This window comes from Acanthopagrus latus, chromosome 2 (genome assembly GCF_904848185.1).
Source record: "Acanthopagrus latus isolate v.2019 chromosome 2, fAcaLat1.1, whole genome shotgun sequence".
Lineage (NCBI taxonomy): Eukaryota > Metazoa > Chordata > Actinopteri > Spariformes > Sparidae > Acanthopagrus > Acanthopagrus latus.
This window is the reverse complement of record NC_051040.1, coordinates 2,546,326-2,565,447: the sequence shown is the minus strand read 5'-3', so window position 1 is coordinate 2,565,447 and position 19,122 is coordinate 2,546,326. Positions and strand designations below refer to the sequence as shown.

The 19,122-nt window shown below is 39.8% G+C and overlaps 3 protein-coding genes and 4 non-coding genes across 7 annotated transcripts; all 7 read left to right on the top strand.

Annotated features, from left to right (window-relative positions):
• The first annotated feature begins 1,138 nt into the window (after nucleotides 1-1,138).
• Nucleotides 1,139-6,572, top strand: rps3 (ribosomal protein S3). The gene is made up of 7 exons (XM_037084596.1): nucleotides 1,139-1,279; nucleotides 2,702-2,832; nucleotides 3,087-3,180; nucleotides 3,713-3,807; nucleotides 4,801-4,988; nucleotides 5,107-5,310; nucleotides 6,498-6,572. Exons 1-6 carry the CDS (start codon nucleotides 1,250-1,252, stop codon nucleotides 5,304-5,306), a joined length of 738 nt encoding a protein of 245 aa, XP_036940491.1. The 5' UTR covers nucleotides 1,139-1,249; the 3' UTR covers nucleotides 5,307-5,310; nucleotides 6,498-6,572.
• LOC119013823 lies at nucleotides 2,365-2,512 on the top strand. Its single transcript, XR_005072834.1, has one exon. It is a non-coding gene; the product is annotated as a small nucleolar RNA SNORD15 (small nucleolar RNA).
• LOC119013830 lies at nucleotides 3,413-3,562 on the top strand. The gene has a single exon (XR_005072835.1). It is a non-coding gene; the product is annotated as a small nucleolar RNA SNORD15 (small nucleolar RNA).
• LOC119013822 lies at nucleotides 4,384-4,531 on the top strand. The gene has a single exon (XR_005072833.1). It is a non-coding gene; the product is annotated as a small nucleolar RNA SNORD15 (small nucleolar RNA).
• LOC119013815 lies at nucleotides 5,955-6,102 on the top strand. The gene has a single exon (XR_005072831.1). It is a non-coding gene; the product is annotated as a small nucleolar RNA SNORD15 (small nucleolar RNA).
• Nucleotides 6,573-7,635: 1,063 nt separating the features above from the next.
• Nucleotides 7,636-12,092, top strand: kctd14 (potassium channel tetramerization domain containing 14). Its single transcript, XM_037117678.1, has 4 exons — nucleotides 7,636-7,794; nucleotides 10,314-10,538; nucleotides 10,665-10,799; nucleotides 11,438-12,092. Exons 1-4 carry the CDS (start codon nucleotides 7,741-7,743, stop codon nucleotides 11,747-11,749), a joined length of 726 nt encoding a protein of 241 aa, XP_036973573.1. The 5' UTR covers nucleotides 7,636-7,740; the 3' UTR covers nucleotides 11,750-12,092.
• Nucleotides 12,093-15,001: 2,909 nt separating this feature from the next.
• Nucleotides 15,002-19,111, top strand: LOC119006770. Its single transcript, XM_037075832.1, has 4 exons — nucleotides 15,002-15,239; nucleotides 15,352-15,494; nucleotides 15,977-16,457; nucleotides 17,342-19,111. Exons 2-4 carry the CDS (start codon nucleotides 15,437-15,439, stop codon nucleotides 17,679-17,681), a joined length of 879 nt encoding a protein of 292 aa, XP_036931727.1. The 5' UTR covers nucleotides 15,002-15,239; nucleotides 15,352-15,436; the 3' UTR covers nucleotides 17,682-19,111.
• The last annotated feature ends 11 nt before the right edge of the window (nucleotides 19,112-19,122 follow it).

Sequence of the window (19,122 nt, the reverse complement as noted above, 5' to 3'; positions counted from 1 at the left end):
TTACATGGTTGTTTTTTGCAGTTGCGTTATTTTCACAATCAGTAATTGCAAAGGCTGAAACAACCTCAGAAGCACAGCTGTGTGTTTTTCCTTAGTTCAAGTGATCCCTACAGCAAACCCTAGCATGTCATCCTTTGCTAGGAATGTGTCTGAATGTGCCGTTTCAGAAAATTATCCAGATTTTCCCTCTCAATCAGTTGTTGTGAGCTTTAGTACACTACAAGTGAGGGACAGGAGCCACCTCAAGAGCAGCAGGTGATCTATTCTGGCTGTGGCTGGCTCTATCCCAGTTACATTCCAACTGTATCTACAACTTCAGTTCACCTCCATCTGGGGACTGGTGTGTGTGTCAGCTTGAGCTAAAAGCTGCAGAGGCAGGAGAGCATACATGTGCAATACCTCCTTGTCTTTCCCTGTTTTACTTTTTCATTCCTACACATGAATGTGATCATTTATTTTGACATCAAACCTGCAGTGTACACAAGAGTTGAGGAACAAATTAATTCAAACTGTAGTTAGTTATGTTTCTGACATGAACTGTATCCAGTTTGGTCTTGTTAAGTATCTGGTATCAATTAACATCGGACTAAGATTTTTTTCCAGACAAAACAAATCATTTCCTGATAACTAATTTCATTAATTAATCTAGCAATGGCAATGAAATCACCTTAATGTATGTATTTATTGCAGTTTATGGTCATTCAATGTACACTTCAAGAACTGTAAAACAGATCCGAGATCATCACTGTTGCAAACTATGCCCTCATGTGTTATTTTGTAACTGAACCCCTATTTTGATTTATTTTGTTTATTTATTTTTGTCATTATTAAAAAAGAAAGTGTCACTTTTAAAACAGTGCAAATATGGACTTGCTGTCTGCTTACACAGCTGTGGAGTGCCGATTCTTCGCCAGTAGATGGCAGTAGCAGTTTTGTAGTGGCGCAGCAGCAAGATACACTGGTCTGAATCTAAAACAATCAGGTAAATTAATTTCACCAAATTTCCCACAAAGATACGTTGAAATATAAAACAGTAACACATCATAAATAATTTCACATGTTTTCTTCTGACTAATATTCAGTTAACATATTGTAGACATCTAAAAAGCACGTTTTTCAGGCTCCAAATGTAAAAGAACTACAAATCCCATGATAACCTGGACTCACCGTCACCGGAAGTTATACTGTTTGGTATAAATGCATTTCCGCCTCCGTTGAGGGTCCTTTCCTGTCTACGGCCTGTCTGAAGATGGCGGTGCAAATCTCCAAGAAGAGGAAGGTTAGCGCTGTTTTATCACCGTTTTACTCACACAGACAGCAGGATTATGTACAAATGGGGTCACGTCGGTTGGGATACAACTGTTTCGTGTTCCCTCCGGTGTTAGTCGAGCTTATCCACCTCCGATTGTGAGAGGATTGATCCAGATGCTGCCGGCGCTGCGACCTCCTCATTTGGCTAGCTAACATGGCTCTCCCCGCAGCCGCCGGGCGTGAGTTATAAACCGGGACCCACAGACATGAGCCCCGTTCTCAAATTAAACCCAGTCCGGTTGGGAATTCGGCTCTAGTAGACCTCGAATCTCGTTAAAAATATCTTCTGTTGAACTTAGTTTTAGGTGTCCAATTCTGGTTTAGCTGGTGCGTTAGCTTCACAGTCAAATGACTGGGGACAGCTAGCTAACACAGAAAGGGTATAGTTGGCGATGTAGATTAATATATATTGTTGTGATATTAGTAACGTTGGGTTCAAACATAATGGCTGAAGAGTGGCGTTATTTTAAATGGCTGCTAACCACTGACAGTAGCATCTTATTTAGATTACCGGGTCAAATTCAGGAGATAAACTCAGTTTTAAACGAATATGACAGGACCTTGAATATTTTTGGTAATGTAACCAGTGGCTTTCAAACAATGACCCCCTAAGCTGGCACAAATAAGACCATGGACCACTGTTTAATATGATTTTTGACCCAAATTATTGCAGCTTAAAAGATTTGCTTTAATTGGTTTTATTGCAGAAAGTTTGAGACTGAAAAAATAACCATTCTGTATGTTTCTTATGGATGTAACAGTGAATTTTATCATTGTATTTGAAGACCTTGACAGATACTGCTGATATTTTGGATACAGGGATTGTTTGTACAATAGGAGTCTATGCAAACTGTAGATAAGCTGTTTGGGCAAAATCAGAATGACCAAATTGGCAATAAAGTCTTGCACAATTAATTTTCTTGTTCCGTACCCCGCTGAATGAAAGATTCAGATTTAGTAAGAAAAAATCTTACTATTGGAACCAATTTTAACAATTGAGTCACACAAATGTATTAAGTTGTTGTGATGTCTGTGTTCGCTTGGTGTTTGTCCCTTCAGTGAAGATACGATGACGAGTCGGAACAGGTCTCAGTCTGGTTCTGGTGGTTTCTGGTTCAGATTCACGTTCTGTGGTTCTGTTCCAGTTCCTCAGAGCAGCGAGTCTTTCGGTTGAAGACATCGAGGCATTTGTCTGAGAAGGGTTGAATTAGCATCTGCTGAAATTACCATTAGAGTTTATGGTCTCCGCTTTCTTGGGATATTATAGATCTCCGAAATATACAATCTGTATCAAATGATTCCCCAGTAATTCTGATAAAGTTTGACTCCATTGTGTTTCTTCATGGTGATGGTTTAACGAAGGAAAGCTGACCGTGTTCTCTCTTTATAGTTCGTCTCAGACGGTATCTTCAAGGCCGAGCTGAACGAGTTCCTGACTCGCGAGCTTGCTGAGGATGGCTACTCTGGTGTGGAGGTGCGTGTGACTCCAACCAGGACAGAGATCATCATCCTGGCCACAAGGTGAGTTTCCAGACGTTACTCTGACCAATGTGCATGGGTTTATATTTGTTTAGCTCCACCACAGCGGCTGACAGTACGGGTTATTTCTGCCTTTTTGATAGGTGTTTGTATAGCAGATGCAAAATGTTAAGTTACAGAACAAAACTTCTACACAACATTCAACACTTTCACAGGACAAACCTGAGCTTAAAGTGACAGTAAACTTCTCTTGTGCACGTGGTCACAGTGTCGTTCTAACTCTTTACTGTCTGTAGGACCCAGAATGTTCTGGGAGAGAAAGGCCGTCGCATCAGAGAGCTGACTGCTGTGGTCCAGAAGAGGTTCGGCTTCCCTGAGGGCAGCGTCGAGGCAAGAAGTGCTTATTGTAATAAAAAATGTGATATTGCTGTAACAGAATTTTAAACGGTTTGTTCTAATGAGATGCAGGGAAATAAGTTCTTACTCAACTTTGTGCTTTGAAATAGGATGAAATGATCCCAACAGTAAAGAAAACGAGCTTGTGCATAGTGGCTACAGTATTAACTGATGTTAAAACATCCTGTTAATGTAGGCGCACAGGCTTCAGTCTTTATTGTCCTCCCTTCAGTGATGATACGATGACGAGACAGAACAGGACTCAGTCTGGTTCTGTGGGTTACTGGTTCAGGTCCACGTTCTGTGGTCCTGCTCCAGTTCCCCAGACCAGGGAGTCCTTTTCACATGAAGACACAGAGGCATTTGTCTGAGAAGGGTTGAAGCATCAGTGTATCGCATTTCCAGAAATGAAAATATGATGCATGTGAAGCAAATTCATGTATCTGCATTTAACATATTAAAATGTATCTGTTACTTTCCATCTGCAGCAGGCAGGTTGTTGACTGAACTGTCTCCTCTCTTTTAGCTGTATGCTGAGAAAGTTGCCACCCGTGGTCTGTGCGCCATCGCTCAGGCAGAGTCTCTGCGCTACAAGCTGCTGGGAGGTCTGGCTGTGCGTAGGTAAGCACTGCTGCTCAAGAACTGGGAGGATTTACTGTCAGTTCATTTGAAGCTTCTATTGAGGTTTTTGAAATAAGCTCCAGACAAATCTCTAAACCAAATCCCCAGTGCCTATAGTGCTAGAGCCAGAGTTGATTTTTATTGTTTGTATAAATGTAGATCAGTATCAGTTTTATCTTTAAAACTTCAAAATATTTGGTAGAACCCCACACTTCTGCTTTTGGTTGGTAATTCCGAATGTGGCATTTGTTTGAAGGCATTATGGTATATTTAGAGCATGTGCACACAGTAACTTTCTGACATGAAGCAGCTTGTAGCTCTATTTCCTGTGCTCATGGTGAATTGGGTATCTTCAGTGTTTTGTTGTAAACCAAATATCAGTTATTGGAGGATGTGATGTAAACAAAGTGGGGTTTGTGTGTCCTGAAACTCGGCACATCATTGTTTGTACAGATGATGGACAGGACAGTTTAATTTTCAGAGCTGTATGAAGAGGAAATACAATTGAATCATACACTGAAGTTGCTGTAATGATCTTTGTGTTTTCTGAGGAAAGTTTTCATTCAGTTTTTGTCCCTTCAGTGAAGATACGATGACGAGTCGGAACAGGTCTCAGTCTGGTTCTGGTGGTTTCTGGTTCAGATCCACGTTCTGTGGTTCTGCTCCAGTTCCTCAGAGCAGCGAGTCTTTCGGTTGAAGACATCGAGGCATTTGTCTGAGAAGGGTTGAATTAGCGTCTACTGAAAGTACCGTTGTAGTAGAGTTTATGGTCGCTGTTTTCATGGGATTTGTTGCACTTTTTTTTTTAAAGTCACAGAAATATAATCGATATAAGCAACATCACTCTGAATTCTGTTCAAACCCAGCAGAAACTGCCATCTGTGCAGTAGATAAAAAAGTAGACAGTTGTTTGTTCTCACAAAAGAACAGGAAATGATTTACTGTAAAACTGAGTTTGTCTGTTCACACTGTTCGTACCCTCTTCTCTTTCAGGGCCTGCTATGGTGTTCTGAGGTTCATCATGGAGAGCGGTGCCAAGGGTTGTGAGGTCGTGGTGTCCGGCAAGCTGAGGGGTCAGAGGGCCAAGTCCATGAAGTTTGTGGACGGTCTGATGATCCACAGCGGAGACCCAGTCAACTACTACGTCGACACAGCCGTGCGCCACGTCCTGCTGAGGCAGGGTGAGTGCAGCTCGACCCGCAACACAGCAGCAACATTAAAGAAACAACTTGACTCCAGCTGTATTTGATTCTGCTGGTACTAGTAGAATTAATTGATGTCCTTGTTGGTTGTTATCAGGTGTGCTCGGCATCAAGGTGAAGATCATGCTGCCCTGGGACTCCAGCGGCAAGATTGGCCCCAAGAAGCCCCTGCCCGACCACGTCAGCATCGTGGAGCCCAAGGAGGAGACCCATCCCACCACACCCATTTCTGAGCAGAAGGGGGCCAAGCCAGAGGTGCCCGTCATGCCCCAGGGAACACCTGTACCCACCGCATAAGAAGGTAGGAGACAGCACGGTCCCATCAGTTGGTTTACTCTTTACTGTTAAATGTTGCCTTTTTAGGACTGACTGGTTTAAAGTGTTCTGTTGGAATAATGGACACCACAGAATCAGCATCTTTAACATAATTATGGATCCACCATTATGTTTTCTTTTAAAAAACAGATTATTAGTAACCAAGGAGACCGATTTAACGATTGCGAAAATTAAAGTTACTGTTAATTATTGAGGACGGACAAGACCAGCACTCCAAAATGTCTCAGGAATACACGATGCAGCGGTCATGTGAACACTTTGAGTGTTAAAAGCAAGTATATTTCTGGTTCTAAGTGTTAAAATTTAAAATAACTAGCAACAGAAAAGTAACAACTCTCAAGTACAATATTGAGTTTTGAGAATATTGTGCTTTTTATTGCACTACTTTGAATTTGAAAGGCTGTGATGTCGAACCAGAATGTTTTTGAGACAGTGAAACTGCAGCGTGATGACTGATGAACAGCACATTTTGACAAAAAACACTGATTACTATGATCAGAAAAAATGTAGAATACATGACCTAATAAACATAATGGCTGAATATCATCAGAGGACATTATAATTAATTTGACAATATCCACACAGTATAGAAATTGTCTGTTTTAGTCCCTTCAGTGAAGATACGATGACGAGTCGGAACAGGTCTCAGTCTGGTTCTGGTGGTTTCTGGTTCAGATCCACGTTCTGTGGTTCTGCTCCAGTTCCTCAGAGCAGCGAGTCTTTCGGTTGAAGACATCGAGGCATTTGTCTGAGAAGGGTTGAAGCAGCACACAGACCTGTTTTAAGACCAGCTGAGGTCTGAAAAGACTTAAGGTTAATAACTCGAACTGAGCAAAGAAAACCAAACAAACTGGTAATGATTTTGTTTTCACAGGAGTTTTTTTGAAAGTCTTTTTGTCACAAAAACACCATTGGACACGACGGCTTTAGATCCAGAATAAATTGATTTTTTAAAAAAAAAACCTCAAATAAATAAATGAAGTTATACTAGAATTAAAATCAATTTACGCCTGAAATGGAGAACTTATCGAACCTGTACAGTGTCATGATCAGTTACAACGTTTGGCCCTTTAACAAAAGGGTTTGAATGTTAAAGTCATGAGTCTTAAATGTTTCATGCTGGTTTTAATTGATCGTTTTGTCTTTTTTCAGGTTTTCCAGTTCGACCAGATGGAATCAAGACCTTCGGTTTTTTGTGTACAAAAACAATAAAATCTGGAAAATACACTCGACATGTTGTGGTCACTTTGTTGCACAGTTCACTCTTTAAGTTTGGTTCACTTGCCACACAAATGTTTAAATGTGAAGCTCCTGAAGTACTTCAGTTCTTTAACTGGTCTGAAATATTTATCAACAAGGTTTGTTTAACACAGCGTATACAGAACACAAGATCATAATCTGACATACTCCTCAAATATCCAAGTCTTTAAAACACCAGATGGGTCAAAAAAGATTGCATAAGAGTTTTTTATTTCCTGTTTGCTCTGTGAAGAATGAGTCAGAACTATCTGACCGGAGGAAACAAGATGTCTCACTCTGTTCCAATCCCAGGTACCAGAAACAGACCGCTGATATTTTTGGGAAAGTCTAGAAACATCCAATTTATAATTTGAGTGTTTCATAAATTGTGATGGATCAACATCTCGCTCAGTTTACAGGTTTCTGAATTACGTTATTTGCACCATCTTTCAAATTAAATGTAAACTATTTCAAGTGTTTTGATACAACATCGTTAAAGACAGAACAAGGAGCAAAACAAAGTTTGTCACCACATTTATTACATCAAACCATGGAAGTAAAGTAGAAAATCATCATTCTGCACAGACATATTTTAGTTTAGTTGTTGCTGGTAGAATTTTTAGGGTATGTGAACTTCACTTAATTATTTTCGATACTTTATACTTGTACTCCATTACACTTTGGTTGTAAATATTATACTTTATTCCCCTTAATTAAGTCACTCGGTTATTTTGCAGATAACATGCAGAACTTTTGGGGGGGCAATTTGGCTAAAAAAAATATGCAACAGAAAAATGCTGATTATCAATAAATATATTTATAATTTCCTTATGAATTACTCCTTTTTGCCAGAGAGTTACTGTTGATACTTGATTACATTGATTATCAGATACTTTTACTCGGGTACTTTTCCTGAGGGTGACTTAGTAATATTTCAACATGATATCTTTATTTTACTCAGTTGGTTATGAGAGCAGAGTTACCTAAATGCTGATAGACCAAAGTCAAATATTTTCCTACAGAGTGACTCATCTTCTCAGCACTAGAGCACCTGCAGGTCCGGGTTAGGCCACGCCCCCCTGGGTCCTACCTGTTGAGCGGTGCAAGAAGAAGAAGAAACTTCCCAGCTCCCACCTGAACAAATCCTGAAGTCAAGATGAGTCTGCCGGACTACAAATCACCTGAGAAACAGTCTTCAGCTGCAGCTCCAGTAAGAAAAAACGACTTTTTAATAAACATCCCAGTTTCAGATTTAGCGAAGCAGTGAGCGATAAACTCACCTGTTACCTGCCTGAGCAGGTGATGGAGGCGCAGAGAAGCTACACACCTCTGAGGTTAACAAACGTTTGTTCTTGTTTGCGTGATGAGCTCATTATTTACTGCAGGTTGAAGTTTTATTTTAGTCATTTTAAGGTCTGAAAGAGTTAATTTAAAGCGGTTTAACAGCCGCCATCTTCTACAGGAATGTAAACGATGAGGAAACTCGAGAAGTAACGAACCGAGACAGAAGTAAAAGTTTGTGTCTGAGGATTATTAACCCTGAAATGTGTCTCACAGGGAAACACACGATTTACTCCAATGAATTAAATGTAGTGGAGTAAAATAATCACTGAGTGTAATCCTGTAGAGAACAAGTTCTTAAATATGTACTCAAACATTTAAATGTTACTTTAGTTAAGATGAAATTCAGCTCTTCAAATATTACTGGAGTAAACTTCTTAAAGTATCTGGTGTTGCAAAAAGTAATTTAAAGTCATACTGTGATAAGTATCCATATATTGTATTACATTATTGCTTTGGGGAAGTAACTGATAAAACATTTACTTGAGTATCAAAAGTAAAAGTAACTTAAATATTTAAAGAATTTACATGTATGGAAATCCAGATGTTGACAGAATAAATGTAATTAAAGATGTTCTACCCAAGTTAATTTAACTTGTAACTGTAATACTGTAAGTACATTTATTGAAAGAAAGATACTTTATGAATTTTAATACAATATTTGTCTTTTGGGAACTTTTTATAACGCTCGAAGTAACGTTCATTTACTCAGTATAACACTGAAGTACATATGTGAGTACTTGTACTCACAGGATTACTTCCATATCATGTAATCTGACAGGCTCCTTCTTCTCCACCACCCCTCAGTGATTATTCTACTTTTTACTCCACTAAATTTAATTTAGTGGAGTAAATTGTGTGTTTCCCTGTGAGACACATTTAAAGGTAATATTGTACTTTTTACTCCACTACATTCATATCATAACTTTAGTTACTTTGAGGATTATATGATGCATCAGAGCCGCAGTAGAACCTTTTTAATTACACTTATTGTGTCAACATTTGGATTTTTAACAAAGGCTGAATATTAAATCCAATAACTGTTTCATCTTTAGTAGAATGTAGTGGAGTAAAAAGTATAATATTAACTTTAAATGTAGTGAGTGAAATACAAGTTCCTCACAGTCGTACATTAGTACGGCGCTTGAGTAAATGTTCTTAGCTGTACCTGGTGGTTTTCTGACAGACAGTGAAGACACGAGCTGTTATCAGCCTGAACAAATCAGTAAGTAGGTGACTCACGCTGACGCCCGTCACTGAACACACAGCGAGTGTGCTGAAGTAAAGACGGAGCTGAACAGCTGTTGTCACTGTCGTCTGATCTGCAGCGTCGTGTTCACTGGTTCAGTCCAGAGCTGCCACCATCAGTCGGATCAGTGAGTAGTTGATAAAAAGACATTTTGAAACTATTTGGGGAGTTTGGTTTCATCATTTCAGTAAGTTTTCAAGCATAAACATCAAAAATGTTCTCAGTTCATGTTCTTAAATGTGAGACTTTCCTGCCTGACTTTGTCATTTATGACAGTAAATGTCTTCGAGTTTTGGACTGTAGAAACAATTTGAAGACGTCTCTTTGAGCTCTGGGAGGTTGTGATGAGCCCTCAAATGTGGTTATTAAACACATATTTTACATATATCAATTAGATTATTATTTATCAATTACTTTCTCTGCATTATAAGATCTGGAAAAGAGGTCAAGACAACAACAAACATGCAATTATTGATCAATCTGTGATTGTCAGTGCCACATGATGATATGGGCGCACTGATTTGTCTGTTGTGCCCTGCATAAGTTTTATAGATCAAACAATGAGTCAAATAATGGAAATAACCTGCTGATATATTGATCACTAGCTGTATATGATGACAAAAGTTATAGTAAAATGCAAATCACACTTTCCCAAACCACAAAGTCACTTCTAACTTATTCAGCATCTAAATAAAAACCCAAACTACATCTGGGTTTCAAAGTTAGCTGTTGTTTCATTCTTCTGTAACATTAAACTGAATATGTTGGTCAGACAAAACCAGACATTCAAACAGGTCAGTTTGTCTTTTCAGGGGTGGAGACGGGGCTCTTTTTTTGTATTTTTTGACAAAGACTAAACAGCTAATCAAGAAAAATAATGAATAATGAATTTGTGCCTCCTGTAAAGTGAATGCTGTGCGCTCATCTTTACTAATATCCTCAAAATGACAGAATCTGTCAGGAACAAGAATTAAACTCAACCTGAGTCTCACTTTTAGAGGCAACATGTTTGGGTAGGCTGCTCAAACATCATCTGTTCTTTTCAATACAGTTATTTTGATTCACTCATGAATGAGATGTGTGTTCTCAGGACAGGGAGAAATAAACCTGAAGTAAACCAATGATCTCTGTGTCCTCAGGCCTCTCCAGTCGTGCAGTTGAACGTCGGTGGTCACCTGTTCACCACCTTTCTGAGCACGCTCAGGAAACACCCCGACTCCAAGCTGGCCGAGCTGTTCAGCGGTCAGCCCAAACTACGCACAGACACACAGGGACGATACTTCTTGGACCGCGATGGTTCACACTTCGGAGCCGTCCTCGAGTTCCTGAGATCAGACTGTGTGCCCACAGAAAACATCCAGGAGGTTTGAGACCTGCTGTTTTATCAGCCGACTGCTTCTAATGACATGACGAAGGATGCAAGTGGCTTCTGTCACCTCAGAAACAGACGTGATCAGTCTGCCTGTTGAAGTGTTTGTGTGTTTCTGCAGGTCCACAGGGAGGCGTTGTACTACAACATCAAACCGCTGATCAAACGTCTGGAGGAGACTCCTCGGCTGTTCGGAGAGCTGGTGGGACGGCAGCAGTTTCTCTCCAGAGTCCCTCACTACAAAGAAAACATCGAGGTGAGAAACGCTCACAGCAACTTTTTATTAGATCACATATTAACATCTTATGCAGCTTTATTCTCCTGCTCCACTACATCTCAGAGGCAAATATTGTTCTCTTATTACACTAAGTTTTGTTTTCTTTTTTACAGCTTCAGTTACTAGTTTTAAATGTTTCATCCACTTCCTGTCCAGTGAAAACCACGTAGCAGAGACGGGTCATGAATTCTAACTACCTGAATAATCATCAGATAGTTCTCCATGATTACTGAATATCATTTCTAGCCTGAAATATCTACCATGTATGTCCAGATGTGTTGATGTTTAAGTGTTTGTGATGAACTGAAGGATGAATTGTTCCTTTACGTGTCTTTGACTCTCTGGAGAAGTCAGAGCTGAGAACAGGCTGTTGATTTAACACCATGATTGTTCTCAGTGGTCGGCCACGCTACAAACATATGATGATCTTATAGAATATGATGCATTACTGTAGATCAAACTTCCATCAGTATGTTAATGAGTTAAAATGAGACACCTGAAACATCTACAGCAGCGAAGTGACACATAAACATTAACGACAGGAGCATTTTACTGACACATATGTAAAGTACATTTTGCTGATAAAAGCAGGTAAATGATCTGAACATTTCTTCCAGGTGCTGATTCGCATCGCCAGAGCCGAGGCCATCGCCACCCGCCGCTCCACCATCATGATCTGCGTGCTGCGGACGGAGGAGGATTTGGGTTTCTATGACAACGCCATCAACAGCCTGGAGGCGGACAAGGAGTCGGTGGTGACGTTTGGACCCTGGAAGGCCGTCCCGTCCGTTAAAGACCTGCTGGACTGCGTGAAGACGGACATCGAGGGTCAGGGCTACAGGGTGAGCATCGAGCCGCACGTCGTGGAGAAGAGCTTCCTGTCCAGGAGCTACGACTACTTCTACAATCTCATATTCACCTGGTGGTGACGAGAACACTCAAATAACAGACAGTATTTGATGAGTTATTTGTTCAAAGTTGCTGCAGTTTTTCCTAAATGTTTGTAAGTCATGCTGCATGTTTTTACACCTGGGCTCTTGATTTTGAACATTTTAGACACCAGGGGTCAGTAAAGTATCTGTAGATAATTCATTTCAAACATACGGGGGTTTAAGATAAAGTCTCCTCACTTTCTCACAACGAAGACCTTTATCTAATGATTAATTTAGGTGCTCATTTATATGAATATTGTTTCATATCCTGTGTAATTCACTGAAATCATGTACTGCTGCTCAGTTTTAATAAACAACACCAGTCTGACTGTCCTATTTACATGTGTTGTTGTTCAGGTGATGCCTGCACAGCTGCAGATCGAGCACCTTTCTTATGAGCTTTAATTCATTTACAGTCCAACAGGAGACTGATAGGAACAAAACAAAACTCCTTAAAAGTTTGGTCTCAGGTGTTTTCTAGATTGAAAGGCCCTAACGACCACCTGGACACCCTGATGTGCAGAGTACAGTCTCTCTAGGATATTTCTGTATTAATCATCCCCTCGCTTCTTTTCAACACCTGCTGCAGACGTCTCTGCTTCGAGCTTCACACCTTTTCTGCCTCCTACAGTTGCAACACGTCTTAAGTGCTCATGTTTGAGCAGAAACGGCTCCATGCTGCACTTCATAGTCTGATTATTAAACCATATGTTCGAGGTACTGTGTCTAACAGAGTCAGAGGTTACCTGGTTTCACCTGATTTAGGGGTCATGGAGCAGCCCAGTCCTTCGATCTACTGAATGGTTAATGTTCTGGCCGGTTCACTGCATCTTAGTTTCATATGTTCATAATTTCTTACCACAGTCGGAGTTATAATCTTCACTTTGTGGGGTCTGATGTATGTTATTCAGCTGAGCTCCCTTATAAATCGAACCCTGCTTGTATCTAATTTACATTTAATTATTACTTTTTTGTGTCACCGTCAATATTTTGTTAGATTTTTTTTTCTTCTGTGTATTTGTTAAATTAAGAATAATAGTTTTCTCTCTTAAAGTAAGAAGCAGTTTGTTTTATATTTCAGGGGAACGGACACATTAACATGAACACGTGTAATTCATAAAGTCATGCAGATAAACAGTCGTGTTAAATCTGCTGACGTTATTCAGGCGGTCGTTTGTCTGGTCAGAGCAGTTCAGGTGTGAAATCCGTCTCAGTGCTGTGTCGTGTTTGATATCGGTGAGTTTCAGTTGTCGAGGATAACACTGCGTCACAAACACAACACTGGGAAATCCATGACCCAGATGAAAAGAAAGAAAAAGGTCATCGAACACAAAAGCTGAACCAGCATGTTGAGAGCGGAGCGGCGTTCACCGTTTCAAACCTCCATGTCACACCGCTTCCTGTGTGAACAACAACAACACACAGTGGGCACAAATACGGCAAATAATCAAAAGCTGTGAGTGAAATTCAGGAAAAAAGTTTGTATATTATATTTTAATATTAGAGTTTAGGAATCACCTAATTATTTAACCGATCTGTTTCTAGTTTTACAGTTAATGTTGTTTATTCAACAACGAGGAACTTTCAAAGGTCATGAAACAGCCTCAGTTTGATACTGATGACCCTGTAAAATCTGACAGAGTGACTTTACTTAAAAACACTGAGGACAACATTGGTAAAACTTTGTCCTCACACAGCTTAGATTCAATATTCTGCTTTACTTGGTAATTCAGAGGTTATAAGACGACCTCGTTCTGTACAGTTATTATTCTTACTGCTTGTAACTGGGTCGGATTTTAATGTATCCAGGTCAGATGAGTCATTCTGGAGTGTTGATGACTTGGGTTTAATATATATTTATATCAATAATATATATATATATAGAATAAATACTTTCAAACTTCAACAGAGCTGTTTGGTGGAACAAAGTTAAAAATCACCTGGACAGATCTGAAACATGACTTTGTTTCTCGAGCGCTTTATTCTTCCTCTGTACGGAGAAACGTGGACCTGCGACCTCTTCTACAGTATTTTCACCACAATGTGTCACAATGACATTTCCTCTTAAAACCCCCGACAAAAAGTGCCCACGGCTGCATTTCACACCTTCAGTCACATTATAGGAAAAGTGACTGTGATATGTGACAATAAGACAAGAAGGTGAGAAGGTTGAACTGTTATTTTTTATTTTTATTTTTCTTTTATGGTGCACACTTTTATAAATAACAGTAAGAAGTCAGACATCCAACCATTCTGTATTTTTTCATCATCCTTCACCTGTTTGTTCAGTTTATCTTGTGCATCAGATTACTTATGTAAACAAGCTCAACAAACTCTGATTTTATTTCTTGTAATTTTGTGGTTGTTTTAAGCATCTTTTATGTTGACAGTCCAGAGATGATGAGAGAGACGAGGAGTGACACGTATCAAACTGCTGAGGTCATTTATTAAAAAACACTAAACTGAAGTGATAAAATCAAAAGCAAAATGTATCTTAGAAATGTAAATCCTAACAATCATTGTTTGCCGTTGAGTCTCTTTATTTATATTTGCCTGTTTTCAGTCTGATCATCTTCACAGCTTTGTAGAAATGAGTGTTAGTATCTTGAAAAACTAGTTTGTGGACATTTATTCCTTTCAGATATAATAAGATATACAATTTGAAGTGCTTGCACTTCCTTTAAAATGTCAATTTAAAGGACAATTTCACCCAAAACGTAAAAAATTCAGTCATCATCTCCTCACCTCCATGCTGATGGAAGGTCAGGCCACGTTTTGTTGTCAGCAAAACATTTCTGGAGCTTCACAGAAAAACAGCATCGCAGCGTTTTCCTGAACAACTGACGTAGCTGCAGACTTGATTTATAACGTAAAACCATAACCAAAAAAATATAGAACAGCTCCATACAACTTGATTTACGCCCTTTCTTTTGGCTGAAATCTTCCCCTACTCAGATACGTATATATATTAGTCTTGTGTGCATATTTTTAGAGGCATTGTATTTCAGCAATTTATAAGTTTAAGTTTTAGTCTCTCTTGTCGTATTAACTTTCTCATTTTGTTTAAATCCCTCTTCCAAAATGAGGAACTGTAACATACACAATTTCCCCCACAAGGATTAATAAAGTGTTTCTGAATCTGATTCTGAATCTGTGTTAACATGCACTCGCAGGCTGAGGAGGGAAATCACGTCTTTTCAAATCATTTCGGGATCTCACGGCTTCTACGTTTTAAAACAAACAGCTACGTCAGATCTTTATAGCAGAACACTGCAATTCGGGTTTTGCCGTGAAGCTCCAGGAATGTTTCATGGACTACAAGACTTTTCCTAACTCTCCATCAACATGGAGGTGAGGAGATTACCTCAATTTATTTACATTTTGGGATGAACAGGGCTGATGATCTCCATCTGCATTTATAATCACAACATGCTGCTGAAAACTGTGCAGAAAGCCGGAGAGAGGAGCTGCAATGATTAAACTACAGGTCTCATCTCTTCATCCTCTAATGAGCCTTTAATTTATGATATCAAAACAATGTTCTGTGTTTGTGTCTCTCTGAGGATGAAGGTGTGTTGATGTGTGTGTGTCCTGTTCAGTTCAGTTAACACAGGAAATGAAGATGGTCGTGTAACGAGCAGCAGCAGCACCACAGAGACACACAGAGAGCGTCTGCAAACAGACATGACAACCATGAAAGACCTGACGAGAGTCCTGCTGCTCACCTGTCTGCTTCCAACAGGTAAGATTTATTTTGATCTGTTTGTGGCTTGATCTGACTGAGTCAGAAGTGGAAGAAGTACTCTGGTTCATTTCTTGCTTACATGAACTTTACTTCAGCTCAATACGACTTTTAGCTACTTTCAAAACACTAAATAAAACCTAAAGGGTCATAAAAACTCAAGTGATCCAGTAAATTCCTTTCTTATTCATTGTTTGAAGTTTAGCTGCAGACTTGATAGTTTTCCTTCTCTGTTTCATTCCATTTCTGTCCCAAGTGAGAAGGGAAAGTCACACATGATTTATCGTTGATCACAAACGATTAAAAAGCGTATCAGTGCTTCTGCTCCCAAAATCTAAAAGATGCAGATTTCTGTGTAACATCAGTCTGGTGCGGATTTATCTGAATTATAAAAGATAAAGATGAGTTCATAGATGAACAATTATTCTGATGTTTGAAATCTCTCTCTGCTGTGCTGCTGACAGACACTTTTGTGTTTCCAGGTCTGAGTGTAAAGAAGCAGTCAGTGTTTGTGTACAGCAGACTTGGAGGTGTCACCCTGCTGCCCTGCACCGGCCTGCCCTCAAACCCAGACTGCTCCCTCATCTCCTGGACCTTCTTCAAGGGCGGCCATGTCCGGTACACCGAGGAGGTGAGCGGGGGGGAGGTGAGGATGGACTCAGACAAATCCAGCCGCCTGTCCATCACGTCCAACTGCTCTCTCACAATCCGTGACCTCCTGGTCGACGACGCCGGCTCCTACGTCTGTCTGCAGGGTGTCAACTCTGTGACTGACGTTTACCTCTCCATCCTCACCATCACCTCTCAGTCCACCATCAGTGACCTGCAGCCTGGAGGAAACCTCACCCTTAACTGCATCCTGTTCACCTACTACGATGTCGGCAGCTGCAGGTCGTACTCCAGCATGTTCAACCTCAGCTGGGCGGCTGCAGACGGGACGCTGCTGCAGCCTGAAGACAACAGGTGCTCAGATTATTTTGTTGTAATATATTTTATTATTTGACTTTTTGACACATCTGAAAATTTTCTTTTTTACTCTTAGCTTCAAGAAATTGTATAAAACCCCCCAAACCTCCAGTATTTCTGGTTACATGGAAAATATTTCTGATTAGAGATTCCAGATTAATTGTTTTACACTAAATTAAGTGATGTGATAAGATGTGTCTTCAAATACCCTGAAGCTTTTAATCAGGATTGAACTTTCTTGATTGTGCAGAGTGTTTCTGCCCACTGGGAGGTAGCTAATCTGCTATAAATATCATACATAATTATATTTATTCATTGACTCCACCTGTTCCCACATTGTATCCTGGAACAGTATTTGTGTTTGTGGTTCAGTCGAAAGCTCTCCTCTCTTCAAACGCAACTCTTTGTTTCGAGCCTTTCAACCACCGAGACGTTCAACAATCCTTAAAACTTTAAGATCTCCAACAAGAAAAGTTTTATCGTCCTCAGACCAGTTCTGTTTAGTGACCAACATTAATTTTATAAATCAGCTGCTCAGCGTGTTTTTTATCAAACACACAGGAGGAAAAGTACATTTGTTTGGGACTATTTCTAGCGGTGGATTAATCTACATTTGGTGCTCTTGTGAGTGTTGGCGGCAGCAGGACGGTGTGTTCACGCTGATGAAGGAACGACGGTGCGGCTCATTGGTGGGTTTTCATACAACAATAGATTGTTTGGGCACTGAGGAAGAAGAAATATGACACTTTATTTATACTTTTACATCTTTGGATTTGTTGACGTTAAGGGTTAGGGTTATCACTGGTAAGTACTCAAAGACAGCAATTAAGAAAACATATGAAACATGAACTGATGACTGACGGCTGTGTGATCTGACGCAGGTACGAGCTGATTGGTCGCTCTCGCTGCAGCATCACCCTGGTGACACACCTGCAGAGGGGAGACAACAACAGGGCGTGGAGGTGTCAGGTGACCACCAAGGGAAACATCCGGGCGGCGTTTCAAGACTTCACATCCAGGTTTTTGTTTGAAGATGCTCCCACCGCTCTGGTTCCTTCAGCTGACGTCAGCTGTCCCGTCCACCTGCCCATCAGCCGCATCACGCTCTGTGTGGCTCTGCCCATCATGGTCATCATCGTGGGCGTCTGCACAAAGAGGGGAGACCGTAGGAGGGCCAAAACATCTGCAGCCGGCATCGAGCTCCAGGAAGTTCACTGCTGATCAGCTGACTGTTGGTCACTGTGTCTGTTCCCGTCATGCATCAGCTGTTCTCTGCTCTTTGAAATGAACCATGAAGGTGAAAAACAAGAGAAACAAACTCCTGTCCAAGATTTTGGTCAAAGAATAGGACAACAAATACAGACAGCATTTTTAATGGAGTTTGAAATGTGCAGATGGGACATTTTGTAAAATGTAGTCTATAGGGAATTTCACACAGACTGGAAAAATTAGAAGAAAACAGAAAACAGAGGTGAAGTAGAGATTTAATTTATTCAATTTGTGCAATTTCATCAGCAACATGATTCCAGTTGTGAGTAAATCTCTCAACATTTTATTTGTTTTGTGTTTTTTGGCACCAGAAAAAGAAATAAACAGACCAGTGTCATGTTGTGATGTGAAAAGTTTTTAGTTAACAGTTAGTTTCATGTCATTACACCATAAAAAAACTTATGGCAAGTGACTGGATTTACTGTTTTGTTTTTTTTTCACTGTCGAGCCTGAAATGTTCATATTATAACAAGGTGAATAGTGTTGTGTCATAACAGACAAAACTTCTTCTTATAATGTGACAAGTTTGTACTCAGTATAACATGAAAACATCTTTTAAGATCTTGTTATATCAATAAACATTTTTCTTTTTCTGGTGTGGCAGCAATAGACTTCCCGATCAAACAGCTCTCCTCTGTGTATTGTCTGCTTGAAATATCTTTAAGAAATATTCAACTCTATGCAACAGAATTGCCAGCAGTTGTGTTAGTAATTTTAATATTCACCGGTTAAAACTAGGAACGAAAATGAAACTTCTCTCCTCCATTATTGGTTTAAAAAAGAAGGAAACTTTAACCTTAGAATTAAACCCTCTGACATGCTGTTAGAATCAGGTTTGGTTTGGTTTTGTTTGTACATCTGGATGATCTGTATTCTCATAAACAGTCTGTAAAATCTACAGTTTTTATTTTTAAAACATACTTGTTGTTTCATGAGTTTCACTGCTTTACAATACTGACAGTAACTGAGCTGACACAACTACTCCGGACACTATTTTAATAACTGATTACTTGTTCATATACTTTTTTTTCTTGATAACCACCAACCAATATCTGGCTGCAGCTTCTCAAATGTGAAGATTTGCCACTTTTCTATTTTACTGAAGTATCTTGGGGCTTTGGACTGCTGGTTGAACAAAATAAACCTCCGGGTCTGTCCGGGAACCTGGAATGGAATATTTTTCACTTTTTAATGATATTTCTTGACCAAACAACTAATCAGTTAATCCTTATATGGACTCCAGCACAAAAAATAGCCAATTTGTAATACTGAGAGGCCCATTTGTGCATGGAAAGAATAATTAGTTGCTGTAATTTCCTCTTCTTGACTGATTTCAGTGACAAAATCCACACAATGAAGAAAAAAACACATGATTTAAATCCAACTAAGGGAA

What these genes read in the sequence shown, in the direction of transcription:
- rps3 (XM_037084596.1), top strand. Translation starts at nt 1,250, where the DNA reads ATGGCGGTGCAAATCTCCAAGAAGAGGAAG. An exon ending in ATCATCATCCTGGCCACAAG is followed by an intron (nt 2,833 to 3,086) that starts GTGAGTTTCCAG and finishes TACTGTCTGTAG; the next exon opens with GACCCAGAATGTTCTGGGAG. An exon ending in CCACGTCCTGCTGAGGCAGG is followed by an intron (nt 4,989 to 5,106) that starts GTGAGTGCAGCT and finishes GGTTGTTATCAG; the next exon opens with GTGTGCTCGGCATCAAGGTG.
- kctd14 (XM_037117678.1), top strand. Translation starts at nt 7,741, where the DNA reads ATGAGTCTGCCGGACTACAAATCACCTGAGAAACAGTCTTCAGCTGCA. An exon ending in AGTCTTCAGCTGCAGCTCCA is followed by an intron (nt 7,795 to 10,313) that starts GTAAGAAAAAAC and finishes CTGTGTCCTCAG; the next exon opens with GCCTCTCCAGTCGTGCAGTT. An exon ending in CCACAGAAAACATCCAGGAG is followed by an intron (nt 10,539 to 10,664) that starts GTTTGAGACCTG and finishes GTGTTTCTGCAG; the next exon opens with GTCCACAGGGAGGCGTTGTA.
- LOC119006770 (XM_037075832.1), top strand. Translation starts at nt 15,437, where the DNA reads ATGACAACCATGAAAGACCTGACGAGAGTCCTGCTGCTCACCTGTCTG. An exon ending in CACCTGTCTGCTTCCAACAG is followed by an intron (nt 15,495 to 15,976) that starts GTAAGATTTATT and finishes TTGTGTTTCCAG; the next exon opens with GTCTGAGTGTAAAGAAGCAG. An exon ending in CTGCAGCCTGAAGACAACAG is followed by an intron (nt 16,458 to 17,341) that starts GTGCTCAGATTA and finishes GATCTGACGCAG; the next exon opens with GTACGAGCTGATTGGTCGCT.